Source organism: Myodes glareolus, chromosome 1 (genome assembly GCF_982192425.1).
Source record: "Myodes glareolus chromosome 1, mMyoGla1.1, whole genome shotgun sequence".
Classification (NCBI taxonomy): Eukaryota; Metazoa; Chordata; class Mammalia; order Rodentia; family Cricetidae; genus Myodes; species Myodes glareolus.
The window spans coordinates 71716164-71740153 of NC_142026.1; the positions used below are offsets into that span (position 1 = coordinate 71716164).

Consider the following 23990-nt stretch of genomic DNA (forward strand, 5'->3'; position numbering starts at 1 on the left):
CAAAAGCTTATAGGTAGTTGATCTCAGACTTGAAATTCTTCGTGTGTGTGTGTATGTGTGCATGTGAGTGTGTGTGTTGTGACAGTACATGCACATAAGGGTGTGCTCACAGAGAACAGAAGGGGCACAGTTCTCTGGAGCTAGAGTTACAGGCATAACAAGTTCTAGAATGATACACTCCTTCTCTTGGGCATAGTTCTGTGGGCTCTACTGTATAACTATTTTAACCTTCTCATCATTATATCATTATTAGTCTTTAAAATGTATTATTATTATTAAAATGTAAATAATAATAGTAGTAGTAGTAGTAGTAATTTTTGTTTTTTGAGGTAGGATCTCACTACCCTGGCTGGTCTGTAAGTCATCATGCAAAACAGGCTGGCCTCTAGCCAATAGAGAGTCACCTGCCTATACATCTTGAATGCTGAAATTAAAAGTATGTACTACCACACCCAGCTTTTGTTATTATTTTATTATTTGTTATTATTATTATTATTTTATTTTTATTGTTATTATTATTATTTTATTATGATGTATGTTTGCATTCATGTGTGTTGAGTGCCAATGTGTGCATGTGTGTTGAGTGAGTGTATGAGTCTGTGTGCATGCTTGTGTTGAGTATGTGTGTGTTGAATGTGTGTGCTTATGTGTTGAGCATTTGTGTGTGGTGCCTGTGTGTTGAGTGTGTGTATCTTCATTCACATGTGTTGAGTGTGTGTGTGTGTGTGTGTGTGTGTGTTGAGTGAGTGTGTGCAGGTATCCACAGAGGCCAGGAAAAGAATTATAAGTAGTTGTAAACTGCCTGATATGGGTTTTGGGAACTAAACTCAGGTCTTCTGCAAGCTCCGTACAGCTCTTCCCTGTCACAACCCTATACAGCCGACAGACCAATAGACAGCTATATACAGGAAGCGTATAGAAACCCCATACAGAGAACCCAATGGCAGAGCTATGGGAACACTTGTCTTTTGGATAAGTCACTATCAATTCTGTAAAAACCTTGTGAAGACCATGAAAATGCCGTAATGAAACACACTACAAAGATAAAGCTTTGAGAGCCACTAAAAATGATGCAACTATGTTAAAAAAAATAGCTCAGTGTGTGTATTTCTTCCCCATAGAGTGGAATAGAAGAGGGAATAAGGAAGTTAAATGGAAATAGATTATTTCCACAGGCTTCCTTCCGCCCAGGAAGTGGTCACTATTCTCTGGGATATACTTGTGTTTTGTACTTGTAGAGATTTGAATTTGAGATTTGAAACCATATAGGTTCACGTGTTTGAACACTTGGTCTGTGTTTGGTTGTGTCCTTTGGGAAGGTTATGGAACTTTTAGGAGGTGGAGCCTCACTGGAGGAAGTACATCACTAGGGGCGGGCTTTAAGGTTTCATAGCCTAGACCCTCTTCTTGCTCTTTCCTGTGCGTGTGGTTGAAATGTGGACATCCGTCTTCCTGCTTCTGCACTGTGCCCTTCCTCCATGTTGCCCAGTCTCCCCCGGCATGATGGGCTCCATGCTGGCTTTGTGTCCATGCATTTTGTTGCCATAGTAACAGAAGAGTAAACAAATATAGAATACAGTACTCACTGTAACCTTTGCACTTTACACTGGGGCTTCTGCAGGGTGGTGGTGACTGTCTCTATGAACAGGGCCTCCAGGACGCTGTTAGTTACTGTCAGCACTTTCAGATTTTTATTTGTTTCAAACACAGAGCAGATATCTTGCCACCAACTCAAGACGATCTTATCCTTTCTCAGTCTGAGTGAAAGGATGGAACAAAATGAGGGTAAGGGCCCAAGATTGACATTAAACTCAAGGAAAATTCAAGTTTAAAGTTGAATAAGCAGCCTGGGAGCCTGCAGGCCGCTCCAGCTGGGGAAGCAGGTAGGCTAACTGTAGACCTCCACCTCCCCTTCAGATCCTCCAAAACCAGTTCCCCAGTCTTATCCACGGCTTCGTGCAGACACCTGCTCCAGCCTCCCACTCCCAGTTCTGAGTGACTCAAACAGATCTTCCTCCAAACTCACCCCCGTCCGTTCAATGCTTCATGTCAGCTATCAGCTTTAGCAGGCAGGCAGGCAGGCAGGCAGGCAGGCATTCTCAGGGAGTCCGCAGGCCACTCTGGCCAGCTAAGCCAGAGGCTAACTAAAAATCTTCACCTCTCTCTCCATTCTTCCAAATTCAAACCCCTAGTTTCATCCACAGCCCTGTAGCAGACCTGCCATGACCCCACCTCACTCTCTGCCCCCATTTTCAGTGACCCACTTAACTCCCTACTGCTCCCTCACACGCTCCCCTTCCTTCCCTAACCCCATTCCTAAATGTCAGCTCCAGACACCTAGAAATGCATTTTACCTGGGACTCCCAGTGGCCACACTGGCCCAGATGAATTTTCTACTAAGCAACACACAGCCACCATATTCTCCTAAGAACCTGAGAAAGCAACCAGAAACTAAGGAACAAAACACCCACCTGATAATGACAAGAACAGATATTAGCACCTAGAATTACAGTCTTCTCAACCCCAGATGCCTAGATGCCAGCATAAAAAATCCAACCGTAACAACCAAGACAGTATGTCTTCACTAGGGCCCAGCAAGCCCTGAATATTCTAACATAGCTAAAGAACAATCAAAAGATCTTCAAACAGCCTGTCTCAAGATGGTACTGATCCTTAAAGAGGAAATGAAAAAAAATCCCTTAAAGAAAAACATATATAGCTCCTCCTGGAAATTGGAAGCAGACAAGATCGCAAAAGTTGGGAGAATGGGGGTAGGGGTAGGATGGGAGGAAGGGGAGAAGGGGAGAGAGTAGGGAGAAGGAGAGGATTGGGGAGAGCTTAGGGGAGTGGGATGGTTGAGATGGAGGAAGGGTGGTTATGGGAGCCGGGAAGAAGCTATCTTAATTAAGGGAGCCATTTTAGGGTTGGCAAGAGACTTGGCTCTAGAGGGGTTCCCAGGTGTCCAAGGGGATGTCCCCAGCTAGGTCCTTGGGCAGCAGAGGAGAGGGTGCCTGAACTGGCCTTCCCCCATAGCCACACTGTTGAATATCTTGCATATCATCATAGAACCTTCATCTGATGATGGATGGAAATAGAGACAGAGACCCACACTGGAGCACTGGACTGAGCTCCCAAGGACCAGATAAAGAGCAGAAGGAGGGAGAAGTTGAGTAAGGAAGTCAGGTCTGCGAGGGGTGCGTCCACCCACTGAGACGGTGTGACTGATCTAATGGGAGCTCACCAAGGCCAGCTGGACTGGGACTGAATGAGCATGTGATCAGACTGGACTCTCGGAATGTGGCTGACAATGAGGGCTGACTGAGAAGCCAATGATAATGGCACAGGATTTTGATTCTACTGCATATACTGACTTTTTGGGAGCCTAGTCTGTTTGGATGCACTTCCTAGACCTGGATGGAGGGGGGAGGGCCTTGGACTTCAGGGCAGGGCACCCTGACTTCTCTTAGGACTGGAGATGGAGGAGGGAGGGGAAGTGGGGGGAGGGGGAGGAAAATGGGAGGAGGGGAGGAGGTGGAAATTTTTAATAAATAAATAAATTAATTAAAAAAAATCTATGAAAACACAAAAACACCATGGAAGAAAATGAATAAAACATTTCAAGGCCTGAAAATGGAAATAGAATCAATAAAAAAATCAAACCAAGGAAAATATAAAATAAAAACTATGGGAACTAATACAGGAGCCCTAGAGGCATGCTTAACCTAGAACAAAAGAGATGGAAGATGGAATCTCAGGCATTGAAGAGACGATAGAAGAAACGAAGATATCAGTCAAAAAATGCTAAATCTAAAAATATTCTGTCACAAGGCATTCAGGAAAACTGGGACACTGTGGAAAGAAAAATCTATGAATAACAGGGATAGAGGAAAGAGAAGAAACCCAAGTCAAAGGCAAAGAAAAATTCAAAAAATCATAGAAGAAACTTTCCTAACCTAAAGAAAAAGATGACTATCAAGGTACAGGAAACATATAGAATACAAAATAGAAAGTACTAGAAAAGAAAGCTCCTTGGCACATAAAGGAGAAAACAAGACATTCCAAAATAAAACCAAATTTAAGCAATATCTATCTACAAATCTAGCCCTCCAGAAGGTGCTAGAAGGAAAACTCCAACCTAAAGAGTTCACCCCCCCAAAACACAAGGAATAAATAATCCCAGACCAACAAATTAGAAGAAGGGAAACGCGCATGAGGACAGACAGACAGACAGACAGACACACACACACACACACACACACACACACACACACCACACACCAAAATAAAAACAGGGATCAACAAACACTGCTCATTGATATCTCTCATCATCAATGGTCTCAGTTCCCTAATGAAAAGACACAGACTAACAGAATGGGTTAAAAAACATGACCCATCCCTCTGCTGTAGCCAAGAAACACACCTCAGCATCAAAGATAGACATCACCTCAGGATAAAAGGATAGAAAAAGACATTCCAAACAAATGGATCTAAGAAGCAAACTAGTAGTTGGGCACATGCCTTTGATCCCAATACTCAGGAGGCAGAGGATTTTTATGAGTTCTAAACCAACCTGTCAGCCTGATCTATAGAGGGAGTTCCAGGATAGCCAGAAATACACAGGGAAACGCTGTCTCAAAAAAACAAAAAAGATTATCATTGGATAGTCACACTGATGAATATCTCGAATATCACCAAAGAACCTTTGTCCGGCGATGGATGGAGATAGAGACAGAGACCTACATTGGAGCACTGGACTGAGTTCCCAAAGTCCAGTTGAGGAACAGAAGGAGGGAAAAGTTGAGTAAGGAAGTCAGGACGGCAAGGGGTGCGTCCACCCACTGAGACAGTGTGTCTGATCTTATGGGAGCTCACCAAATCCAGCTGGACTGGGACAGAACAAGCATGTGATCAAACTGGACTCCCTGAATGTGGCTGACAATGGGGGCTGACTGAGAAGCCATTGGTAATGGCACTGGGACTTGTTTCTACTGCATGTACTGGCTTTTTGGGACTCTAGTCTGTTTGGATGCACAGCTTCCTAGGCCTGGATGGAGCGGGGAGGGCCTTGAACTTCCCACATGGCAGGGTATCCTCTCTTAAGACTGGAGGGGGAGGGAGGAGGGTGAGTGGAGGAGTGGGAGAGGAATGGGAGGAGGGGAGGAAGTGGAAATTTTTGAATGGAAAAAAACAAAAGAAGATGATGAAGGAGGACAAGGAAGAGTAGGAGAAGGAAGATTAGGAGAAGGAGGAAAAGAAGAAGAAGAAGGAGAAAAAGAAGAAGAAGAAAAAGAAGAAGAAGAAGAAGAAGAAGAAGAAGAAGAAGAAGAAGAAGAAGAAAGAAGAAGAAGAAGAAGAAACCTGATGTAGCCATTTTAATAGCTGACAGACTTCAAAAAAAATTTAAACAGAAGAGATAAAGAAGAACAGTATAAACTCATTAGAAAAAAAACCACCAAGGGGACATTGCAACTCTTAACATCTATGCCCCAAACACAAGGGCACCTCTCCCCCACACTCTTTTATTTTTATAAGAAACACTACTACAGCTTAAATCCCACATTGACCCTCACACACTGATAGTGGGAGACTTCAGTAGCCCGCACTCATCAATAGACCGGTCATATAGACTGAATCCAAACAGAGAAATGCTGGAGTTAACAGACATTATAAACCAAATGGACCTAACAAATATTTACAGAACATTTCACCCAAGCACACACACTCACACACACACACACACACACACACACACACACACACACACACACCTCCTTCTCAGCATCTCATGGTATTTTCTCCAAAATTGACCATGTAGTCAATTACAAAGTAAGTCTCAACAGACACAAGAAAACTGAAATAGCCCTCCACATCCTATCAGACCACTGTAGATTAAGGTTGCATAACAACAACAGAAACAACAGAAAGCGTACAAACTCATGAAAACTGAACAACTCACTATTGAATAAAAAATTGATCAAGACAGAAATTAAAAAAGACTTCCCAGAATTGAGTGAAAATGAACCCACAATATACCCATACTTAAAGGACACAATGAAAGCAGTTCTGAGAGGCAAGTTCATAGGAAAGTGCCTCCATTTAAAAAAACGGAGAGATCTCATATTAGTAACATAACAGCGCATTTGAAAACTCTAGAACAAAAGGGAGAAACCACACCCAGAAGGGATGAACTGAAAGAAAGAATCAATCTCAGGGCTGAAATCAATAAAATAGAAACAACAACAACAATACCCAATAAAAAGAATCAATGAAATGAAGAGTTGGTTCTTTGATTAAAATTGATAAGATTGACAAACCTTAATACAAATTAACTACAAGGTAGAGAAAGGATATTCAATTAACAAAATGAAGAGGGAGACATAACAACAGACACCAAGAAAATCCATAGAATTATATGGACTTATTTTTAAAAACCTGTTCTCTACCGAATGGGAAAATCTAAAAGAAATGAATAATTTTTAAAATACATACAACTTGCAAAAGTTAAATAAAGATTATATAAATAATTTAAATAGATCTATAACCGCTAGTGAAACAGAATCAGTCACTAATTATCCCAGACCAACCAACCAACAACAACAACAACAACAACAAAAAAACCAAAAAAAAAAAACCAACCCAGGGCTAGATGGCTTCAGAGGAGAACTCTATCAGAATTTGAAAGGAGAGCTAATGCCAATACTCCTAAAATTATTAAATAAAATAGAAACAGAAGGAACATTGCCAGATTCACTTTATGAGGACACAGTGAACCTGATACCCAAATGGAGTAAAGAACCAACAAAAAGAACAAAGAGAATTGCAGACCAATTTCCCTCAAAACATAGATGCCAAAATGCTCAATAAAATACTCAAAACCCGAATCAAAGAACACATCAAAAATATTATTTACCATGATCAAGTAGGCTTCATCTTAGAGATGTAGGGATGGTTCAACACACAAAAATCAAGAAATATAATCCACCATATAAACAAATTAAAAGAAAAAAAATCACATGATCATCTCATTAGATGCTGAAAAAGTCTTTGACTAAATCTGACACCCCTCCATGATAAAAGTCCTGGACAGAACATGGATACAAGGAACAGACCTAAATAAAATAAAGACAATATACAGCAAACCTATAGCTAAAACCAAATTAGATGGAGAGGAACTCAAAGCAAGTCCAGGAAGAAGAACAAGATAAGGTTGTTCATGCTCTCCGTGCCTAATAAATATAGTACTTGAAGTATTAGTCAGAGCAATTAAGACAGTTGAAGGAAGTCAAGGAGATACAGACTGGGAAGGAAGAAATCAAAAATCTTTATTTGAAGATGATATGATAGTATACACCCTAAAAATTCCAGCAGAGAACTCCAACAACTGATAAACGCTTTCAGCAAGGTAGCTCAATACAGAATTAACTCACATAAGCCCTGCTATATACAAGTGAAAAATGGAATGAGAAAGAAATCAGGGAAACAGCTGTCACAATAGCCTCAAACACTATAAATATCTTGTGGGTAACTCTAATCAAGTAAGTGAAAATGACCTGTATGAGAAAAACTTTAAAAGACTCAAGAATGAAGTTGAAGATGATGTCAGAAAACAAAAAGATCTCCCATGTTCATGGATTGGTAGGATTAACTTAGTAAAAAAGGCCATCTTACCAAATGTAATCCCCATCAAAATCTCAACATAATTCCTCACTGAACTTTAAAGGACAATTCTCAGCTTCATATGGAAACATATACACAAAAACCTAGGACAGCGAAAACAACCCTGGATAATAAAAATACTGCAGGAAGTATCACTAACCCCAATTTCAAATTCTAATAGCTTGGTATCGGCCCCAAAACAGAGACAGCAGGCAATAGAATGGAATTGAAGCTCTAGAGATAAAGCCACACCTTTGGATACCTGATTTTTGATTAATAAAAAGCCAGAAATGCACAATGGGAAAAGTAGAGATGGAATCCATACCTGACATTGCTCGGGTGACTAAGAACCAGAGATTAGATAGCCCAGAGACCTAGGATAAGTCAAACACTACAAGTCTAAAGCAAAAAAGAAGCAATAAAATGACTCCCAGTTACATCCTGCTATACTCATAGATCAATGGCTTGCTCAGCCATCATCAGAGACACTTCCTCCTGCAGCAGATGGGAACAAATACAGAGACCCACAGTCAGACACTATGCAGAGAGTGGGAGACTTCAGAACACTCGGTCCTAAATGGGGCATCTTTATCAAATCCTTCCCATCAGGGCTCAGAGAACCCTTTGGAAGAGGAGGTGAAAAGAATGTAAGAGCCAGAGGGGATGGAGGACACCAGGCGAATAAGGTCCTCTACATCATCATGAGCAAAGCTCATATGAATTCACAGAGGCTGAGGTAACACACACAGGGCCCACAGAGGTCTGCACCAGGTCCTCTGTGTACACAGTATGGCTTCCGGTTTAGTGGTTTTTTTTTAATGGGGTTCCCGAGTGTGTTTCTTGTGCCTTCTCTTGGGCTCTTTTCTTTTTACTGGTTTTGTTCAATTCCAACATGTTTGCTTTTGTTTTCTCTTATTATATTCTATTTTATCTTATCTTATTTTATTTTATTATTATCCCTCAGAAGCCTGTTTGTTTTAGAGAGGGAAAGGGAATGAATCAAGATGGGAGATGGGTAGGGGAGTAACTGGGAGGTGGATAGGAAAAGGAAATAATAATCAGGATATATTATGTGAGAAAAAAATCTATTTTTGCTGGGCAGTGATGGCACACACCATTAATCCCAGCACTTGGGAGGCAGAGACAAGAGAATCTTAGTGAGCTCATGGCCAGCCTGGTCTACAGAGTGAGTTTCAGGACAGCCGGGACTATTACACAGAGAAACAGAGAAATCTTCTCTCTCTCTCTCTCTCTCTCTCTCTCTCTCTCTCTCTCTCTCTCTCCATATATATATATATATAATATATATAATATATATAATATATATAATATATATATATTTCAATAAAAGAAAAAATACACGAAAAAAATTGAGGAAACACAGGGCTGGCATTTAAGATAAAAGCATCAGGCCATGCCTTCAATGCCAGCATTCAGGAGGCTTCTAGAAGCAGGTGGATCTCTATGAGTTCAAGGACGGCTTGGTCTACAAAGTGAGTTCCAGGACAGTCAGGGCTCCAGAGAGAGACCTAGTCTCAAAAAGCCAAAACAAACCAAGACCAAACCACAAATAAGTTAGAAGAATCATATAAACGAGAGAGCAGAAAGATTTGGGGTCTTCACTAGCCTAAACTAACACTGACTCAGCAAGATGGTTCAGTAGGGACCACGCCCTTCAAACTGAGTTCGACCCCTGCGACCCACACGCTGGAAAGGGAGACCTAACTCCTGCAAGTTGTCCCCTGGCCTCCACCTGTGTACCCTGGTAGGCATGCACCCATCTCCACATTAAATAAATAAAACATAATTTAAAAACTACCCAAGTGGCTGGAAAGGGTGTCTCAGAGAACTTGCTGCTCTTACAAAGGGCCAAGTTTTGCTTCCCAGGACCCACATGTTGGTTCACAACCAACCCTAACCCCAATTCCAGGGGATCCAGTGCCCACTCTTGATCTCTTAGCGCACCAGACACATGTGGTGCACAGACATACATGTAGGTAAAGCATTCACATGCACCCAATAAAATCTAAACGAAAACAGAACAGTAACAACAAGATCAGAACACAACTGCTTCCCGCATTCCCAGGAGGTAGAAACCCCAGAGCACAGCAGGCTACTACCAAAGACTAAACACTCACTGAGTGCCCGGGGAAGGATCTTCTGAGTCCGGCCAAAGCTCCTGTTGGAAGGCTCTCGACAGAGTTAGTTCTACTTTCTCCAAACCTTGGCAGTACCTAAGGCAAAACGCAGACAGTTGAAGGTCCTTCAGGCTCCTGATCTTCAAAGAGACTTTCTTGTAGTTTTCCAGGGCACTGTGGACAAAGCTCTTCTCCGCGATTTCGGTCAGGCAGGGAAAGAGCTGTGAGCAGTCATAGCATCCATAGTCATTCAAATGGGTTATCACGCTAATGGCCTTCAACTTGTTACCCAAGGCTATTCTGCAGTTGAAGGACCTCATCACGATTTCAGCACATGCTTCATTTAAAAGACCAAATAAGAAAAGCCCCATCTGAGTCTCACAGCTTTCTCTGGCTCTCGACATTGCAATCAGATCCTGAATGTTCACTTGACTCAGTGGGTGATAATAAATAATTCTTTGGGGGAAAAAAAGAATATAAAACAGGGCGCCAAAAAACTCCTGGAAGATAAACAAGGCAAACATGTAACGGTCGCCTTGGTTTTGTAGCTTTCGAAGAATGTTCACTTGAAGAAAAGTGTCTATGGTGGCCTCATCCACCTTGACATGCTGAAAGTCCGTCTTATCAAACACACTCTTCAGGTCCCATACACCCTGAGCAGCCAGACGGCACACACCTTCCAATTGCTTTTGGTAATTACTGCCGGAAAGTTTCTTACATATGGTTGGGAACAGGGTAGCCAGATACAACACACACACAGATGTTGCATTTGGACAAGCCGTTGTGAGATTTACCATTTTCTGCATTACTTTTCTTAGAGAATGGCACACTATCCAGCACACCACAGGGACCCGACACATGGACAAGAGAATGGTGTTTCTCATGGCAAAATCCACAACTTGATTCCTTGTCGTTTTGCCTCTGAAATACAACCTGAAATAGTCAAGCGTTTCAGTCCTGCTAAATCCAGTCAGGATGACATGGGAGGGACCATTGACTAAGAGTTCAACTCCTCTCCAGGAAATCGGTCTCACCAGGATCAGGAGTGTGGCTTCTGGAAGCATCGTTTTGCTTAACAAACTGCTCAGGAGAAAAGCCCCAGGCAATTTCTGGTTCCAGTCTTCCACCATGACAGATGGTCTTGTGATGAGGGAAGATGTGAGCTCCTCAAAGCCATCCAACAAGAGCAGAAGTTGATCTGGTCTGGATAGAATCTTAGACACGAGAGCCTGAGACCTAAGCCCTTGGCCCTCAATCAGCTCCGAGAAGCTGCGCTCTCCCACCCAGTTCAGTTCCCGGCAGTGGAAATAGAAAGCAAACTTGAACTTGTGTGCATAGAACTCATTGTGCGCCCACATCAGCATGATTTTTTTGGCCAGCGTTGTTTTTCCAATACCAGGAATTCCATGAATGACCACTACCTTAGGCTGTTTCCGCTGGGGACTCCTGGGTAGAAAGAGATATGGCAAGATTGCCTCGTGGTTTCTCACATTGAGGTACAAAAAGTCTGCTTGGTTTCCAGGCCAGACGGTATTGTCCCACAAAGGGAGGCTCTTTTCTATCACGCGCTGTTTGTACTCCCGTATTTTATCTAGAATCATGAAGAAACACAGATAATTCCTTTAGAGTTGCTTAGAGCACTGATAAAAAAATACAGCGTGTTAGTGTATGCCAACCTCCATAAGATGTTTGAATTTCCTTTGGGAACCCGTCTTCCCACCCTCAAGCCCTTGAACTAGATTGCAAGTCACATAACACAGAGATACAGCCACATGGCTATTCCTGACAGTGTTGTTCACAATAGTTCCATGATGGAACCACCCAAGCTAGGGGCTAGCTACAGCAGGCATCTTAATTCATTCTTCCATCCCTAGAATCTAGAGATATCAGAAATAGGATTCTGGTAGTGGAAACAAAACAAAACAAATTACGCTAATGTGTAACAGATTCTCTCAATCAAATGGTATGAGGAAACAGACCCAGAGGAAACTAAGGGCCGAAGGAGAGCATCTTATAGAGGTAGCCAGACTACCACAATCTGTGGTTTCTGCAACATGTATTCAATTAGCTATGGATTGAAAGTTGTGCTTGTGCTGAACATGTATCTTCTTTTAAAGAATCATCATTCCCAAACAATTAAATATAATGGTGACTGGCAGGTCTGGCAAGACAGCTCAGTGGGGACAGTCTCATGCTGCCAAGGGTGATGACCTGAGCGTGATACCTGGGAGAGAAGGGACACCAGCAAATTGTCTTCTAACCTCCACAGACATGCTGCAGCATGCTCGTGTGTGTGTGTGTGTGTGTGTGTGTGCGCACACACGTGCACACACACCTCAACATAAATAACAGAGAAACTCAATTAGTTATTTATAGAATTGCCATCACAGTAGGTACCAAATGGGACGTCTGAAGCACATTCCCTTCCTCCAGGGCTCAGAGATCATTGAAGAAGATGAGGCAGAAAGATTGTAAGAGGCAGAGGTAGTGGATGTCTGTAGTGGAAATGTGTTTGCATGGTTATAGCAGGGCCATCACACTCATCGGCTCGCAAGAGACTGTGACAGCACGCACAGGGCCTGCAGAAGATCGAGCCAGCCCAAAATCTCAGCGTGGAAGGGGAGGGGCTCATAAAATCCCACCCCTAGTTGAGAGCTATCAGCACCTGATGGCTGCTGGTGGAGGCAGCAGGTTTTCCTCAGGTGTGGCGCCCAAGGCTGCCTGTGTTCCGGTAGACGGCTCTTGTCTTAGGGAGGATTTTTATTGCTGTGAAAAGCTACCATACCCAAGGCAACTCTTAAATGGAAACCTTTAGTTGAGGTAACTCGCTTACAGTCCAGAGGTTCAGTTCATTACCATTGGGATGGGGAGCAGGCAGATGTGGTGCTGGAGCTGAGTCCTCTCTCTTGACTCAGAGGCAGCAGGAAGTCGATCTGACTGCCATAACGAGTGAAGCTTGAGAGAAGGGACCACCCCACAGTGACACACTTCCTCCAGCCAGGTCACACCGCCTGTTAGGGCCACGCCCTTTGGGGGCCACTTTCTTTTAAATCATCACAGCCCTCTAGCAATGGACATGTCAGAAGCACTAAGTGTACCCAGTGAGGGTAAAAAACGAGCAACTGAAGTTAGGAAAGAAAAGTGACGCAAGATTTGGGAGGACTGGAAGAGAGGGAATGGAGGTAGGTCTGATCAAATCACAATGCAAGCATGTATGAAGTTCTCAAGCAGCAAAAAAAGAAACAACTGGCTGACAATGTCAAGTGCATGGGAGGGATGTGTGGAAGTTACGTGCAGATGCTGCATCATTACATATAAGAGACTTTAGCATCCGTGCATGTTGGCAAACTCCCCTAAGATATCGAGGGATAACTATACAGTAGTTTTTCTTAACTAACTGGAGTCCCTTTTTAAATCAGGTAATATGACCTTTTTCGTTCACTGGCCCCAATTTGAGGAATTTTGCATTGGAAAACATACTCTTAAGCTGGTGCTCTTTAAATTAGCTGGGCATGAAGGTGTTTACTGTGCAAGGGAGAGACTGTTCAGAACCAGCTTCTACAAAAGGCTGACCCATAAGGAAGGCAGAAAAGCATCTTTGATGATGTTTTTAGAGCACCTGCATCCAGGTGGCATGGAGACTGGGCTTCCTGTGGTCACGTGAGTCCACAAACACTATTTTTTGCCTAAATTTTGATGAGTAGAAGAGAGACTTCCACTTTCACGTACAGTCTACGCTGACGAGGCATCCGAGCTTTTTGCTCCAGCCTGTGCCCCACTTTCACCAGACTAACATGGCTAGCACGTACCGCATTCTTCTTTCGTCAGACTCAGCGGTGTTTTCCTTAGATGGGAGTCCACTGATACCACGGCAGGAAGGTCTGCAATGAATGAGAAAAGTGACAGGCCCATCAGAATGAACTCCCACAACAGAGTCTAATGGACATTATACTGGGAAACTGTCACGTGCGATTTAAGGTGACTGAGAAGTTGGCTCTGAAAGTGGGGTCCCTTTCTCTACACTTGAGACCTAAGCATATGTATGTCAAGTGCTCTCCAGAACCCTTTGTCTGTGGGAGGGGCTTTTTACTCTAACTCCATGACAGGGAGAGAATCAAACAGCTCGAGAATAAAACACAGGGTTCTCAAGAAGAGATGGAAGGGGATCCTACTCAACAGAGGCTTATTGCTTATCCCAGGGTATGAAAGTGTCTGCAGTGGGAAATAGAAGCCTGGAATTCAGTCATCGGAAGCTCAGTTATGGAGAAAAGGCACCGTTATGAACCCCAGCTGATTGTGTTAACTTCTCCAGTGGGTTTCTGTGGATGTTGTAAGCTCCTGATTCGATGACATCATCTCTATCTATTGCTATTTTTCTTTTTGCTTGAAAGCCTCACCCAAGGGGGTTCTCTCCTCTGCCAGAGACTTGATTTCTGCCAGGAAATCCAGCTGGCTGTCTTTTCATTCATTTATATTTCCTTAGCACCTTCTATACAATCTAAAGGTGGTTTTAAAAAATTAGACAGAGAGAGAAAGAGAGAGAGAGAGAGAGAGAGAGAGAGAGAGAGAGAGAGAGAGAGAGAGAAGGGCACGAGTTACAGCACAGGTGCGGAAGCCTGTTGAGACTCAGGGTTCTCCCCTCTGTGTTATTTTTGAGGCAGGGTCTCTCTCTGTTTTTCTGTATCTGTGCTGTATGTGCCTGACTAGCTGGCTCAGAAGCTATTGGTCAGTTCTCCCAGCTCTGCCTCCCAAGCTGCTGTAAGAATGGTAGGATTTTGGATGTATGGCCACCACCTTCACCTTTTATAAAAGTTCACCTTTTATAAAAGTTCACCTTTTATAAAAGTTCTAGAGGTCAAACTCAGGCTGTCAAGCTCACTCTGTAAGGCATTTACCGACCTCCCCCAATCATTTCCCAGCCCTGAAAGCAGTTTTGTACAATATTTTTAGTGTCCCATGAACCACTTCCCAGCCCCGAAGATACAATAATTTTAGTGTGCCTATATCTTATCTATGACCTATCACATGAGTTCAGAAGTGGAATTTTCCACTTGTGGCATCATGTTGGTGACCCAAATGTTTCATATTCTCAAGCGTTTCATATGGGTTGTTGGGTTAGGTTGGTCAACCTAATCCAGTATGATATACATACTTTAGCTGGTGAGATGGCTTGTGGGTAGGGGTGCCCACATGGTGAGAGGAGAGCACTGACCCCCGAGTGTTGTCCTTTGACTACCCCATGTGCATGAGCATGTGTTCACCCCACTTCCACATACAATAAAAACTGTACTAAGATAACCGAAGCACAGCACATAATCCATATATGTGCAATGCATGCACACATCTATGTATATGTATGAATGTGCATACATTGTGTATGTTTACATATGTAATATGCACACATATTTGCAGCCATTGGGTTATCTACTACCCACAGTTGCTATGTTCTCTAGAATCACCATAAACACTGTGTTAGCCAGTACCATGGTTCCCATGAGAATTCAGAGTGAAGATTAATTTTTTGCTCTTTTGAGACAGGGTCTCGATGTAGCCCTGGCTGTCCTGGAACTTGCTACATAGACCAGGCTGGCCTCAAAATCACAGAGAGCCATCTGCCTCTGATTCCCAGGTATTAGGATTAAAGAAGTGTGCCACCACACTGAGCTTAGTAAGTTAGTTTCTTATGAGTTTCTGGTTACTATATTTTCATCAGTTGATTAAGATACAACATTGTTTTGCATATATCTTACATATATATATATCATATTTAGAGGTATTTTGTTTAGCATACTATTTGAATATATTTGCTTAATACATTGTTTAAATATGTTTTATCATATATATTTCATTTGCTATATTATCTTTAGATCTCGCTGATTCATTAACATCAGACTCACAGACAACAGTGTTACAAGTCATATCTAACGGACAGTTCTCTGACATGAAGAATTTCTTCACAAGAGCACAGGATCACTGGATGATTATTTAATACTACATTTTGAACAATAAAATCAATGAAAGCACAGAGATGTGGTATAGCCCGGACTGGAGAAGACACTCGTGCACAGGACAGGAACTTAATGCATTGCCTTGCATGAGCTCAGCTGGGAGCCATAGCTTAGCTTGCTGCTCTGCTCAGGTCTACGAATGACCCAGAATCCTTGTTTTTTGAGATAGGGTCACATGTATTTGGGACCTGAAACTCACTATGTAGCCAAAGATGAATTAAACATCTCATCTTCTTGTAGGCACCTCCCTAGTGCTGGGATTGCAGACGTGCACCACCACATCTGGCACATGTGGTCCTAGAGATGGTCCGTGCTGTGCACGCCCTCCACCAACTGAACTATACCCTAAGTTTTTGGTGTTTTTAATCACAGACTATCTCTTATAAATAGTATCTGGTTAGGGTTTTAAAAAGAAGAAATATAGGGGATAGAGAGACGGCTCAGTGGTTAAGAACACTTACTGCTCTTGCAGAGGACCTGGGTTCAGCTCCCAGCACCCACACTGGCTCCCCACAACTGCCTCTAACTCTATGATCGAATGCCCACTTCTGGCCTGTGTGGGCTCCCACATGCGTGCACACGTGTACATGCACACACACAAAAGAAAAATGAAAGTCTTACAAATTTACAAATCCAACAAAGTAGATTTTGCCGGGAGATTCGACCCACCATCTGACTTCACTCTTTGTTTTCCTTTGCAGGTGAACAGGAAGTCACAGGGCAGCCCCTTTAGCTGCCTCTCTAGCTCCTCAGCCCCCGCCCACCTGTGTGCTGTACGTCACTTACCCGCTAACTCTTTCTGTAGCAGGGAGCAAATCTTTCTCTGGTTCATTGTCTGTAGGATTTCATGAGCCACATTCCAGGCCAGTTCTCCAGGAAGGGATTCTACTAAGAGATGAACCGTCTCTGCCCAGTTGGCTCTGTTCAGCTGCTGCCAGGTGATGCCGAGAGAGTGCGGCAGGAGCTTCTTTTCCATCAACAGCTTCTTGAAGGCTTGTAGCTCCGTCTTGCTTAAATAACTCATGTACACCATGACCCCATTGTCACACAGGGAGGCAAGGGAGTGAGTGTGTGTCGAAGTTTGGGTAGAAGTAAGATGGCGGAGTCTTTGACTTACCCCACTCATCCTCACGCAAGGTGAACAACACTTCTCTGTCAGTGATAAATACAACTGAGCAGGAGAGAGCAAACAAGACAAGCCTGTGAAGACACGGCACGGTCATCAGCGGTAGAATCCAGACCACCCTACAGTCAGAGAACTTCAACATCTCACAAGAAGTCTGCCACCATGCTTCAACATTCTTTCTGAGTCTCACTTTGTGTCTCATGCTGCAGATGGAACCTAAGGCCTTGTGCCTGCTAGACAAGTCCTCTATCGAGCGACACCCCAAATCTTGATCCTTTATTATTTTAAAAAGTATTTTTTTGCTTTATATCTTTGCCTGCATGGATGTGTATCATGCATGTGAAATACCCAAGGAGGTCAGAGAAGAGCCCCTGGAAGTGGAGATACAGGCAGTTATGAGTCACCATATGGGTGCTGGGAATCGAACCCATGTCCCCTGCAAGGGCTGCAAGTATTCTTAGCTGCTGAGCCATCTCTCCAGGTCCTAATCCTTTATTTTTAATTGTACAAAGAATGCCATTAATTTTTTCAGCAAACACTTTTATTTTTATTTACTTTTATCAACATATACTCATTGCATAAAATTATAAATTTCATTATGACTTTTCAGAAGCATGTCTCACATGCATTGAACTTCTCAGGCTCTTCATTACCATCTCTTGTCTATATTCTTCCCAGATAATTCCCCTTCTGCTTTCACATATGAAGTAGGTTTTTAATTTTTAACATCAACTTTTACTTAGCACACAAATGATGAGTTTCATCATGACCTTTGCATATATGTGTATTATTGTTCTTAGCTACTATTTGGCCAAATGAATGCTCATGTTCATCTGTTTTCCAACTGTTCACTTCCTCCCTTAATAATCTTTTTTTCTGCTTTAATACCATATACATATTTTTGAGGCTCTTTCCACAAAGCCTTGAATTCACAACAATCCTCTTGCCTCAGTCTCCAGAGTTCTAAGATTATAGGGATATATCACCACACCTGGCTTCATCTATCTTTTTAAATCTAGGTCCACATGTAAGGGAAAGTGTGCACTATTTGTGGAGTATTTATGTTTTCCCTTACTGTCTCCTGTTACATCCTCCTCCATAATGGTCCCCCTTCTCCCGTCCTGCCATCTAAAGCCATGTATACTCTATCATCTAACTACCCACCTGTTTACCCATCCCATAGCTATACACCACCTATCACCCATGATCTATCTACAGATCTATCACCCACCTCTATCCCTTCTATCCAACTGTTATTTATCTATCTATCAATTTTCTATAATCTGTCTATTGCCTGACATCTTCATCTAGTATTCATCTATCAACCATCTATCAAGCATATATATCAATCATCTATCACCTACCTACCATCAACCAATCATTTTTATCTACATATCACCTACCTAGCCATCCCTACTTATTTTTCATTAATCTATTATTTATTTATCTACTTATCACTTTCCCATTAGCTATATATCTACCCACCTACTTCTTTATTAATCACGAATATCTGTCATCTATTTTTATCATTTATTATTTTACCTACCATCTATCTAGATCTATTTATCAACTATTACCTATTTATTATCTATGTATATCATTTATATCCCGCTGTCTTTCTATTCACCATCTGTTGATTTATCTATCAAATATTATCTATCTATCTATCTATCTATCTCTATCTAACTATCTATCTCTCTGTCTGTCTATCTATCTATCTATTTAGATTCTTCATAGGATAGAAAATGTGGTGTTTGTGTTTCTGAGTCAGATTTAATTCACTTAACATCCCAAACAGTTTTGACTTTCAGGTAACAGCTGAGCGGTAGAAGCAGCAGCTGAAGCCTGGCTAATGCCCAAAAGCTGAGCCTCGGGGAGAAACTAACGCTTTCCTTAACCAAGGAGGAATAGTGTAGGGAGGGGGTGTGAAAGTCTGCGTTTCTCAAGTCTCTGCTCCCTGCTCTTTGCCTAACTCCCATCCTGTCTATAACATTTGATTTTTCTCAGCACATGTGCCAGAGGTTAACCTAACTCCCTTCCTGCCTATAGTGTTTGATTTACCCTAACACATATGCTAGAGGTTGACCTGGACCTCCTGAGCACAAGAGGATCAGAGATCAGGCCTCTTTGGGGCTTTAGGGGATTGTCAGCTTTGGCCAGTCTCTTGGAGCTCAGGCCTCAGAACTGGAATTTAGGACACTATGTCAGAAATGGGGATAATTGGGGAGGCTGGTAAGGATTTTATCCATGAGAACTGTTGAGTTCAGAGACGAGTCTCTGGTTGTGTTGTGTTTTGTATTTTCAATACAAATTTTCATCTGGGTTGGGTGAACTCTGTCAATAGAACTAAAAAATTGAGATGATGAGAAAAATTAGAACACTCACCTCTGAAATGGATCAGACTTCTAGTCTCCTTCTAGCAAAAACACATCTTCCCAAGCAGATAGAACAAACCCTTCTTGGCTCCTTCCCAATCCTTTATAGGCTCTGGGAACCCAGGCCAATGGCATCCTTCTTTCCATTGGCTCCTTTCCCACAGTACCGATTGGTAAGCACTTAGTATATCACCTCTGCCCCGCCCCCACCAAGTACACTGTCTTCAAGGCTTGCTCTTCCAGGTGCATCCAATGCGAGGCAGGCCTTCTCCCCAACCACTTCTGCAGCGGAACAAGCTGCACGAAGGTCCCTTCGGAGAACTGCATCTACCCCAGTTGCGCTACTTACCCTTGCAATCATTTTGAGACATTCTCAAGGTGACCTTTCTTCACTTGTCCTCTGCCTTTACACAAAGGATAATGGTGTTGAGTGGAAGGAGGTTTCACAGTCCCCAGGGTGGGCAAGATGGATCTGTGGGTCAGGGCACTTGCTACCAATCCTGATGACCTGAGTTCAGTCCCTGGAGCCCACCTGGTAGAGGGAGAACACTGACTGCCAGATGCTGTCCTCTGACCTCCCTCCACAGGAACACTGAGGCACACAGTGCCCCCCTCCAAATAATGAAGTGCAAAAGGACATGAAACATGATTATATGCAAATATATTACACCTTATAATACTCCTTTTTTTTTTTAACCTTTTCTGATATACCGCTTAAATATAAAGTTCAGTTGGGAGGGTGGAGATATTCGTGGTAGTCATTTCGAGAAACATGCCTTCCCTCCCAAGCAGCTCACAAAGTGGTTGACATACAGGGTAAAAGAAAAAATATTTTAGAAGTCATGTAGTTTTCAGATCCTCCCACTGTCAAACATTACGTTGGGTAAGAAGGGGGTGGCAACGGATCCGAAAGGAGGCGGGGAGGAGGTGAATACGGTCAAAATGCATGATAGGAAATTCTCAAAGCACTAACAAAAATGAGAAAAAGACGGAAACATTATTCAGCTGAAATATTTGAATATGCGAAATATTGAAATATATTTCTTGGCCAGGAATGGGAACCTATGCTTAAGATCCCAGATCTTGGGAGGTTGAGGCAGGGAGATCTTGAATTTTGGCCAGCCTTCCTCGGTTTCATGGCAACACCCTATCTCAAAATAATTCTTGGGCCAGAAAAATAGCTCATTGGTATTGGTAATGCTTGCTGGACACGCATGAAGTCACGAGTTTGATCCCCAGAACCTACATAAAAATTGTGAGCGTGTCAGATCATGCTTGTAATCCAAGTTCTGGGGAAGCAGAGACATGTTGCTCCCTGGGGGTGACTGGCCAGGGAGCCTAGGCGAATTCCAAGGCAGCGAGACCCTGCCTCCACAAGACTGGCACAAGTTGAAGCCAGTCAAACTTCAGTACAGGTGGGGTGGGTGCGGGGGGCAGACTCCCAAAGCCTTTTCGATAGTGATTGGGCTCTTTCAGAAGCTCTTGGTGAGGGAGAGAGAACTGTCTTTCTCTGGGAAATGGAACTGCTGATAGGCTGCTCAGACCCTACATACCCTGGTGCCTGGCTCCAAGCTTACGCGCACCTATACACACATGGGTCAGCACTAATTGGACTTGGGGAGCACTAATAATAAAAATGAAAAAGGTCATGAAGTCCTTAGGGAGAGCTGCAACCAATTTCTGTCATTCCATCTTGTCTCAGGTGAAACTCAACGCCTACCATTGGCACACCACTCTGCGTCCCTTTTATGTAGTGTGCGCATGCGCGTGTATGCCGGCGTCTTCACCCATGCTCTCGGAGGCCAGAGGAAGATGTTGAGAATTTTTTCTTACTGCTCTTCTTTATTGCCCCGAGACAGGATCGCGCTTCAAATCCGAAGTTCACTGTTTCTGCTAGGCTGGATGGCCAGCGAGCTCCTGATGAAGGGACACTGGTCCACACGAGCATGGGGTTCTGGCAGGCCTTGCCCCTCTCCCCCATCCTCTCTGCCTTACTAAAAACCGTTAGATCACATTCCTAAAGCTAACCAGCACAGTCTGTTCCTTTATTTGGCCACTTCCTCCTCCTGAGGTTGACTACCAAGGTTCAGCTATTGAAGGATTGAAGCCCAGCAATCAAAGGTCCTCCTTTGGCTCACCTAATTAACATGCCCAATTAAAATTGAACACTTTATTCTAACACAGGTGTTTCCCCTTCTACCTTTATAAATTGCAATTTGCCTATGGACCACGTCTGTTTTCTCTCTTTCCAGAGGCAGTCCTTCGTCCCTCCAGGACAAACACCCCTCCCCCTTCTCTCACCCTCCTCTTTCTTATTCCCTGCTCTCTGTTCCTCTGGGGCAAATAAATCTCCTTTGTACTGAGAACTTAGTCTTGGGGTGTTCTGGGCCAATACTTTTCCTTTTGTGTGGCTGTCTTCACTCCCCAGCACTGTACAACACGCCATGCCGATTTTTTGCGAGTGCCCGGGATTTGAACTCACATTGTCCTGTTTTCACACTGTGTGCTATTACCAGGGTCCGGGCTCCCTTTTTCTAGAGACCTCTGCCTTGGAGGTGGAGGAACTTGTTACGATGTTACTGTTCCCTGCAGGGGTTTGGAGCAGACATTCCCTCAGGACATCTGCCCATTCTTTCACTTCCTTCAGCCACCTCAAGCCCCTAATGCTCTAATCTTTGGTTGCCTTGGAAGATGCCTATTTTGTATGCGTCTGTGCTTGTAAGTGTAATGCCCACAGACGTCAGAAGGTGGCAGCAGATCCATGGAACTGCAGTAACGGGCAGGTTGTGAGGCACCTGATGTGTGGCTGCTGGGAACCGAACCCCCTTCCTCTCTGAAGGGCTGAGCCATTTCTCCCGCCACATTTGGCTGTCTCTGAATTAACTATATCTTTGTTACCTTAGGGAGATTCACATATCAGAAGTTTGCAGGGTTGTAAATTGCAGTGATATGCATAATGCTAAATATTAGAAGCGACCTGAGCACTTTGGAAAATAGATACAAAACCAAGCTTCTGCATTCATCTGCATTCTACATTCTAGGTTAACAAAATAAGGGGTAATACACATATCAACATTTTTCTCATTTATTAGCTCTTTGAATATTTTGTACAATGTATTTTGATCAAGTTTGCTTCCCCTCCACTCCTCCCAGCTCCAGCCCTCCCTTCCCCAAGGTTGTGAAGCAGATTCCTGAGGCTGAAGCCTGCCATCTTGGAGTGAAACTTCCTAAGACCCAGGATGTGAAAGTGAGGAAAAACAGGATATTTTAGGACAGGATTTTTACAAAGAAGAGTGTTCTAAGAGGAGTTGAAACCACTCCACCCAGTAGGAATTCCTTAAAATGAAAGCAAGCCGGGTGCTGCAGGACTGCCCAGAGGAGACAGAGCAGCCAGGTGCTGCCTGGAAGGACTCTCCAACCTCCTCAGGCTGTGCGGTGTGCCTGGGTACTCAGTGGTTGTGAGCTGTTACCGTGCTGGGTGGGCTTCAGTGATGCTCAGACTCTGAGTCATTTCTGCTGCTGTAAGTAACCTCAGGAAAACTTACTGGTTCACTGGGCAGTGTGGCACACACCTTTAATCCCAGCCCCTGGGAGGCAGAGGCAGATGGATCTCTGAGTTCCAGGCCAGCCTGGTCTACAAGAGCTAGTTCCAGACAAGGCTCCAAAAGCTACAGTGAAACCCTGTCTCAAACAAACAAACAAACAAACAAATGTTCTTCTCACATGCAAAAGACCCATGTAAGCTCAAATCAGACCGAATGCTAGCAGAGAGTCGAGTTGGGCATGGAGCTCCAGCCTGAAGTGAGCTGCTGTCACCGTTAGCTGCTGGAAGTGTGGGTCAGCGCTAAGGGAGTAGCCCCTGGCCATACTCTAGAAAAGACCACATAACACATGCTGGCACTGGTGGGAGAGCCGGGTGACGACACAAGGGTGCCAAGAGAAGAGGGATGGGTCTGGGAAGAGTCAGAAGAACTATGATCAAAACACATAGCGTGACATTCTCAAAGAACTGATAAAACTGGACAAGACATGCTTTTTAAATGTCTTCATCCAGAAAGAGAAGAGGAAAAGTCTAGTAAGACTCCTAGTAGGATGAAGAGAAGAATCAAGTCAGATCAGCGTTTCTCGGGCTCTCAGCGTGGCCAGCATCTTTGTAAGACAGACGAGAGACTAGAGATGGCCCAGCTATTACACTCAGGCACTGCTCATGATGGTTTGAAAGAAAATGGCCCCAAAGGGAGTGGCACTATTAGTTGTGGTCTTGTTGGAGGAACTGTGCCACCATGGAGGCTGGCTTTGAGGTCTCATATATGCTCAAGTCACGCTCAGTGAGAAAGAACACTTACTGTTGCCTACAGAAGATTTAAGAACCCTCAGTTCCTTCTCCAGCTCCATGTCTGTCTGCACGCCACCACGTGTCACCATGATAATGGAGTGAATCTCTGAACTATAAAACCAGTCATGCCAACAAAATGCTTTCCTTTCTAAGAGCTGCCATGGTCATAGTTTCTCTTCATAGCACTAGAAACCCTAAGACATTGCTCTTCCAGAGGACATAAGTTCAATTCCCAGCACCATATGGGACAGTTCCTAACTCACGAGCACTTAGCCACACAGGCATATGCAACTAAGAAAACACTTGCATGTCAGCAAACTGGAATATGTAGATCAAATTCAGCTCTTAGCC

At 43.4% G+C, this 23990-nt stretch overlaps 1 protein-coding gene across 1 annotated transcript in view; it reads right to left on the bottom strand.

Moving 5' to 3' along the window:
* LOC125395521 (NACHT, LRR and PYD domains-containing protein 8) overlaps positions 1 to 16972 on the bottom strand; it is a 32871-nt gene extending 15899 nt beyond the window's left edge. The window contains exons 1-4 of the mRNA XM_085685817.2: positions 16589 to 16972; positions 13604 to 13675; positions 9795 to 11385; positions 1587 to 1757 (exon numbers count right to left, since the gene is read on the bottom strand). Coding sequence (XP_085541943.1) covers positions 1587 to 1757; positions 9795 to 11385; positions 13604 to 13675; positions 16589 to 16928 — 2174 coding nt within the window. The 5' untranslated portion in view covers positions 16929 to 16972. The remainder of the gene's footprint in view (positions 1 to 1586; positions 1758 to 9794; positions 11386 to 13603; positions 13676 to 16588) is intronic.
* Between the last annotated feature and the right edge of the window lie 7018 nt (positions 16973 to 23990).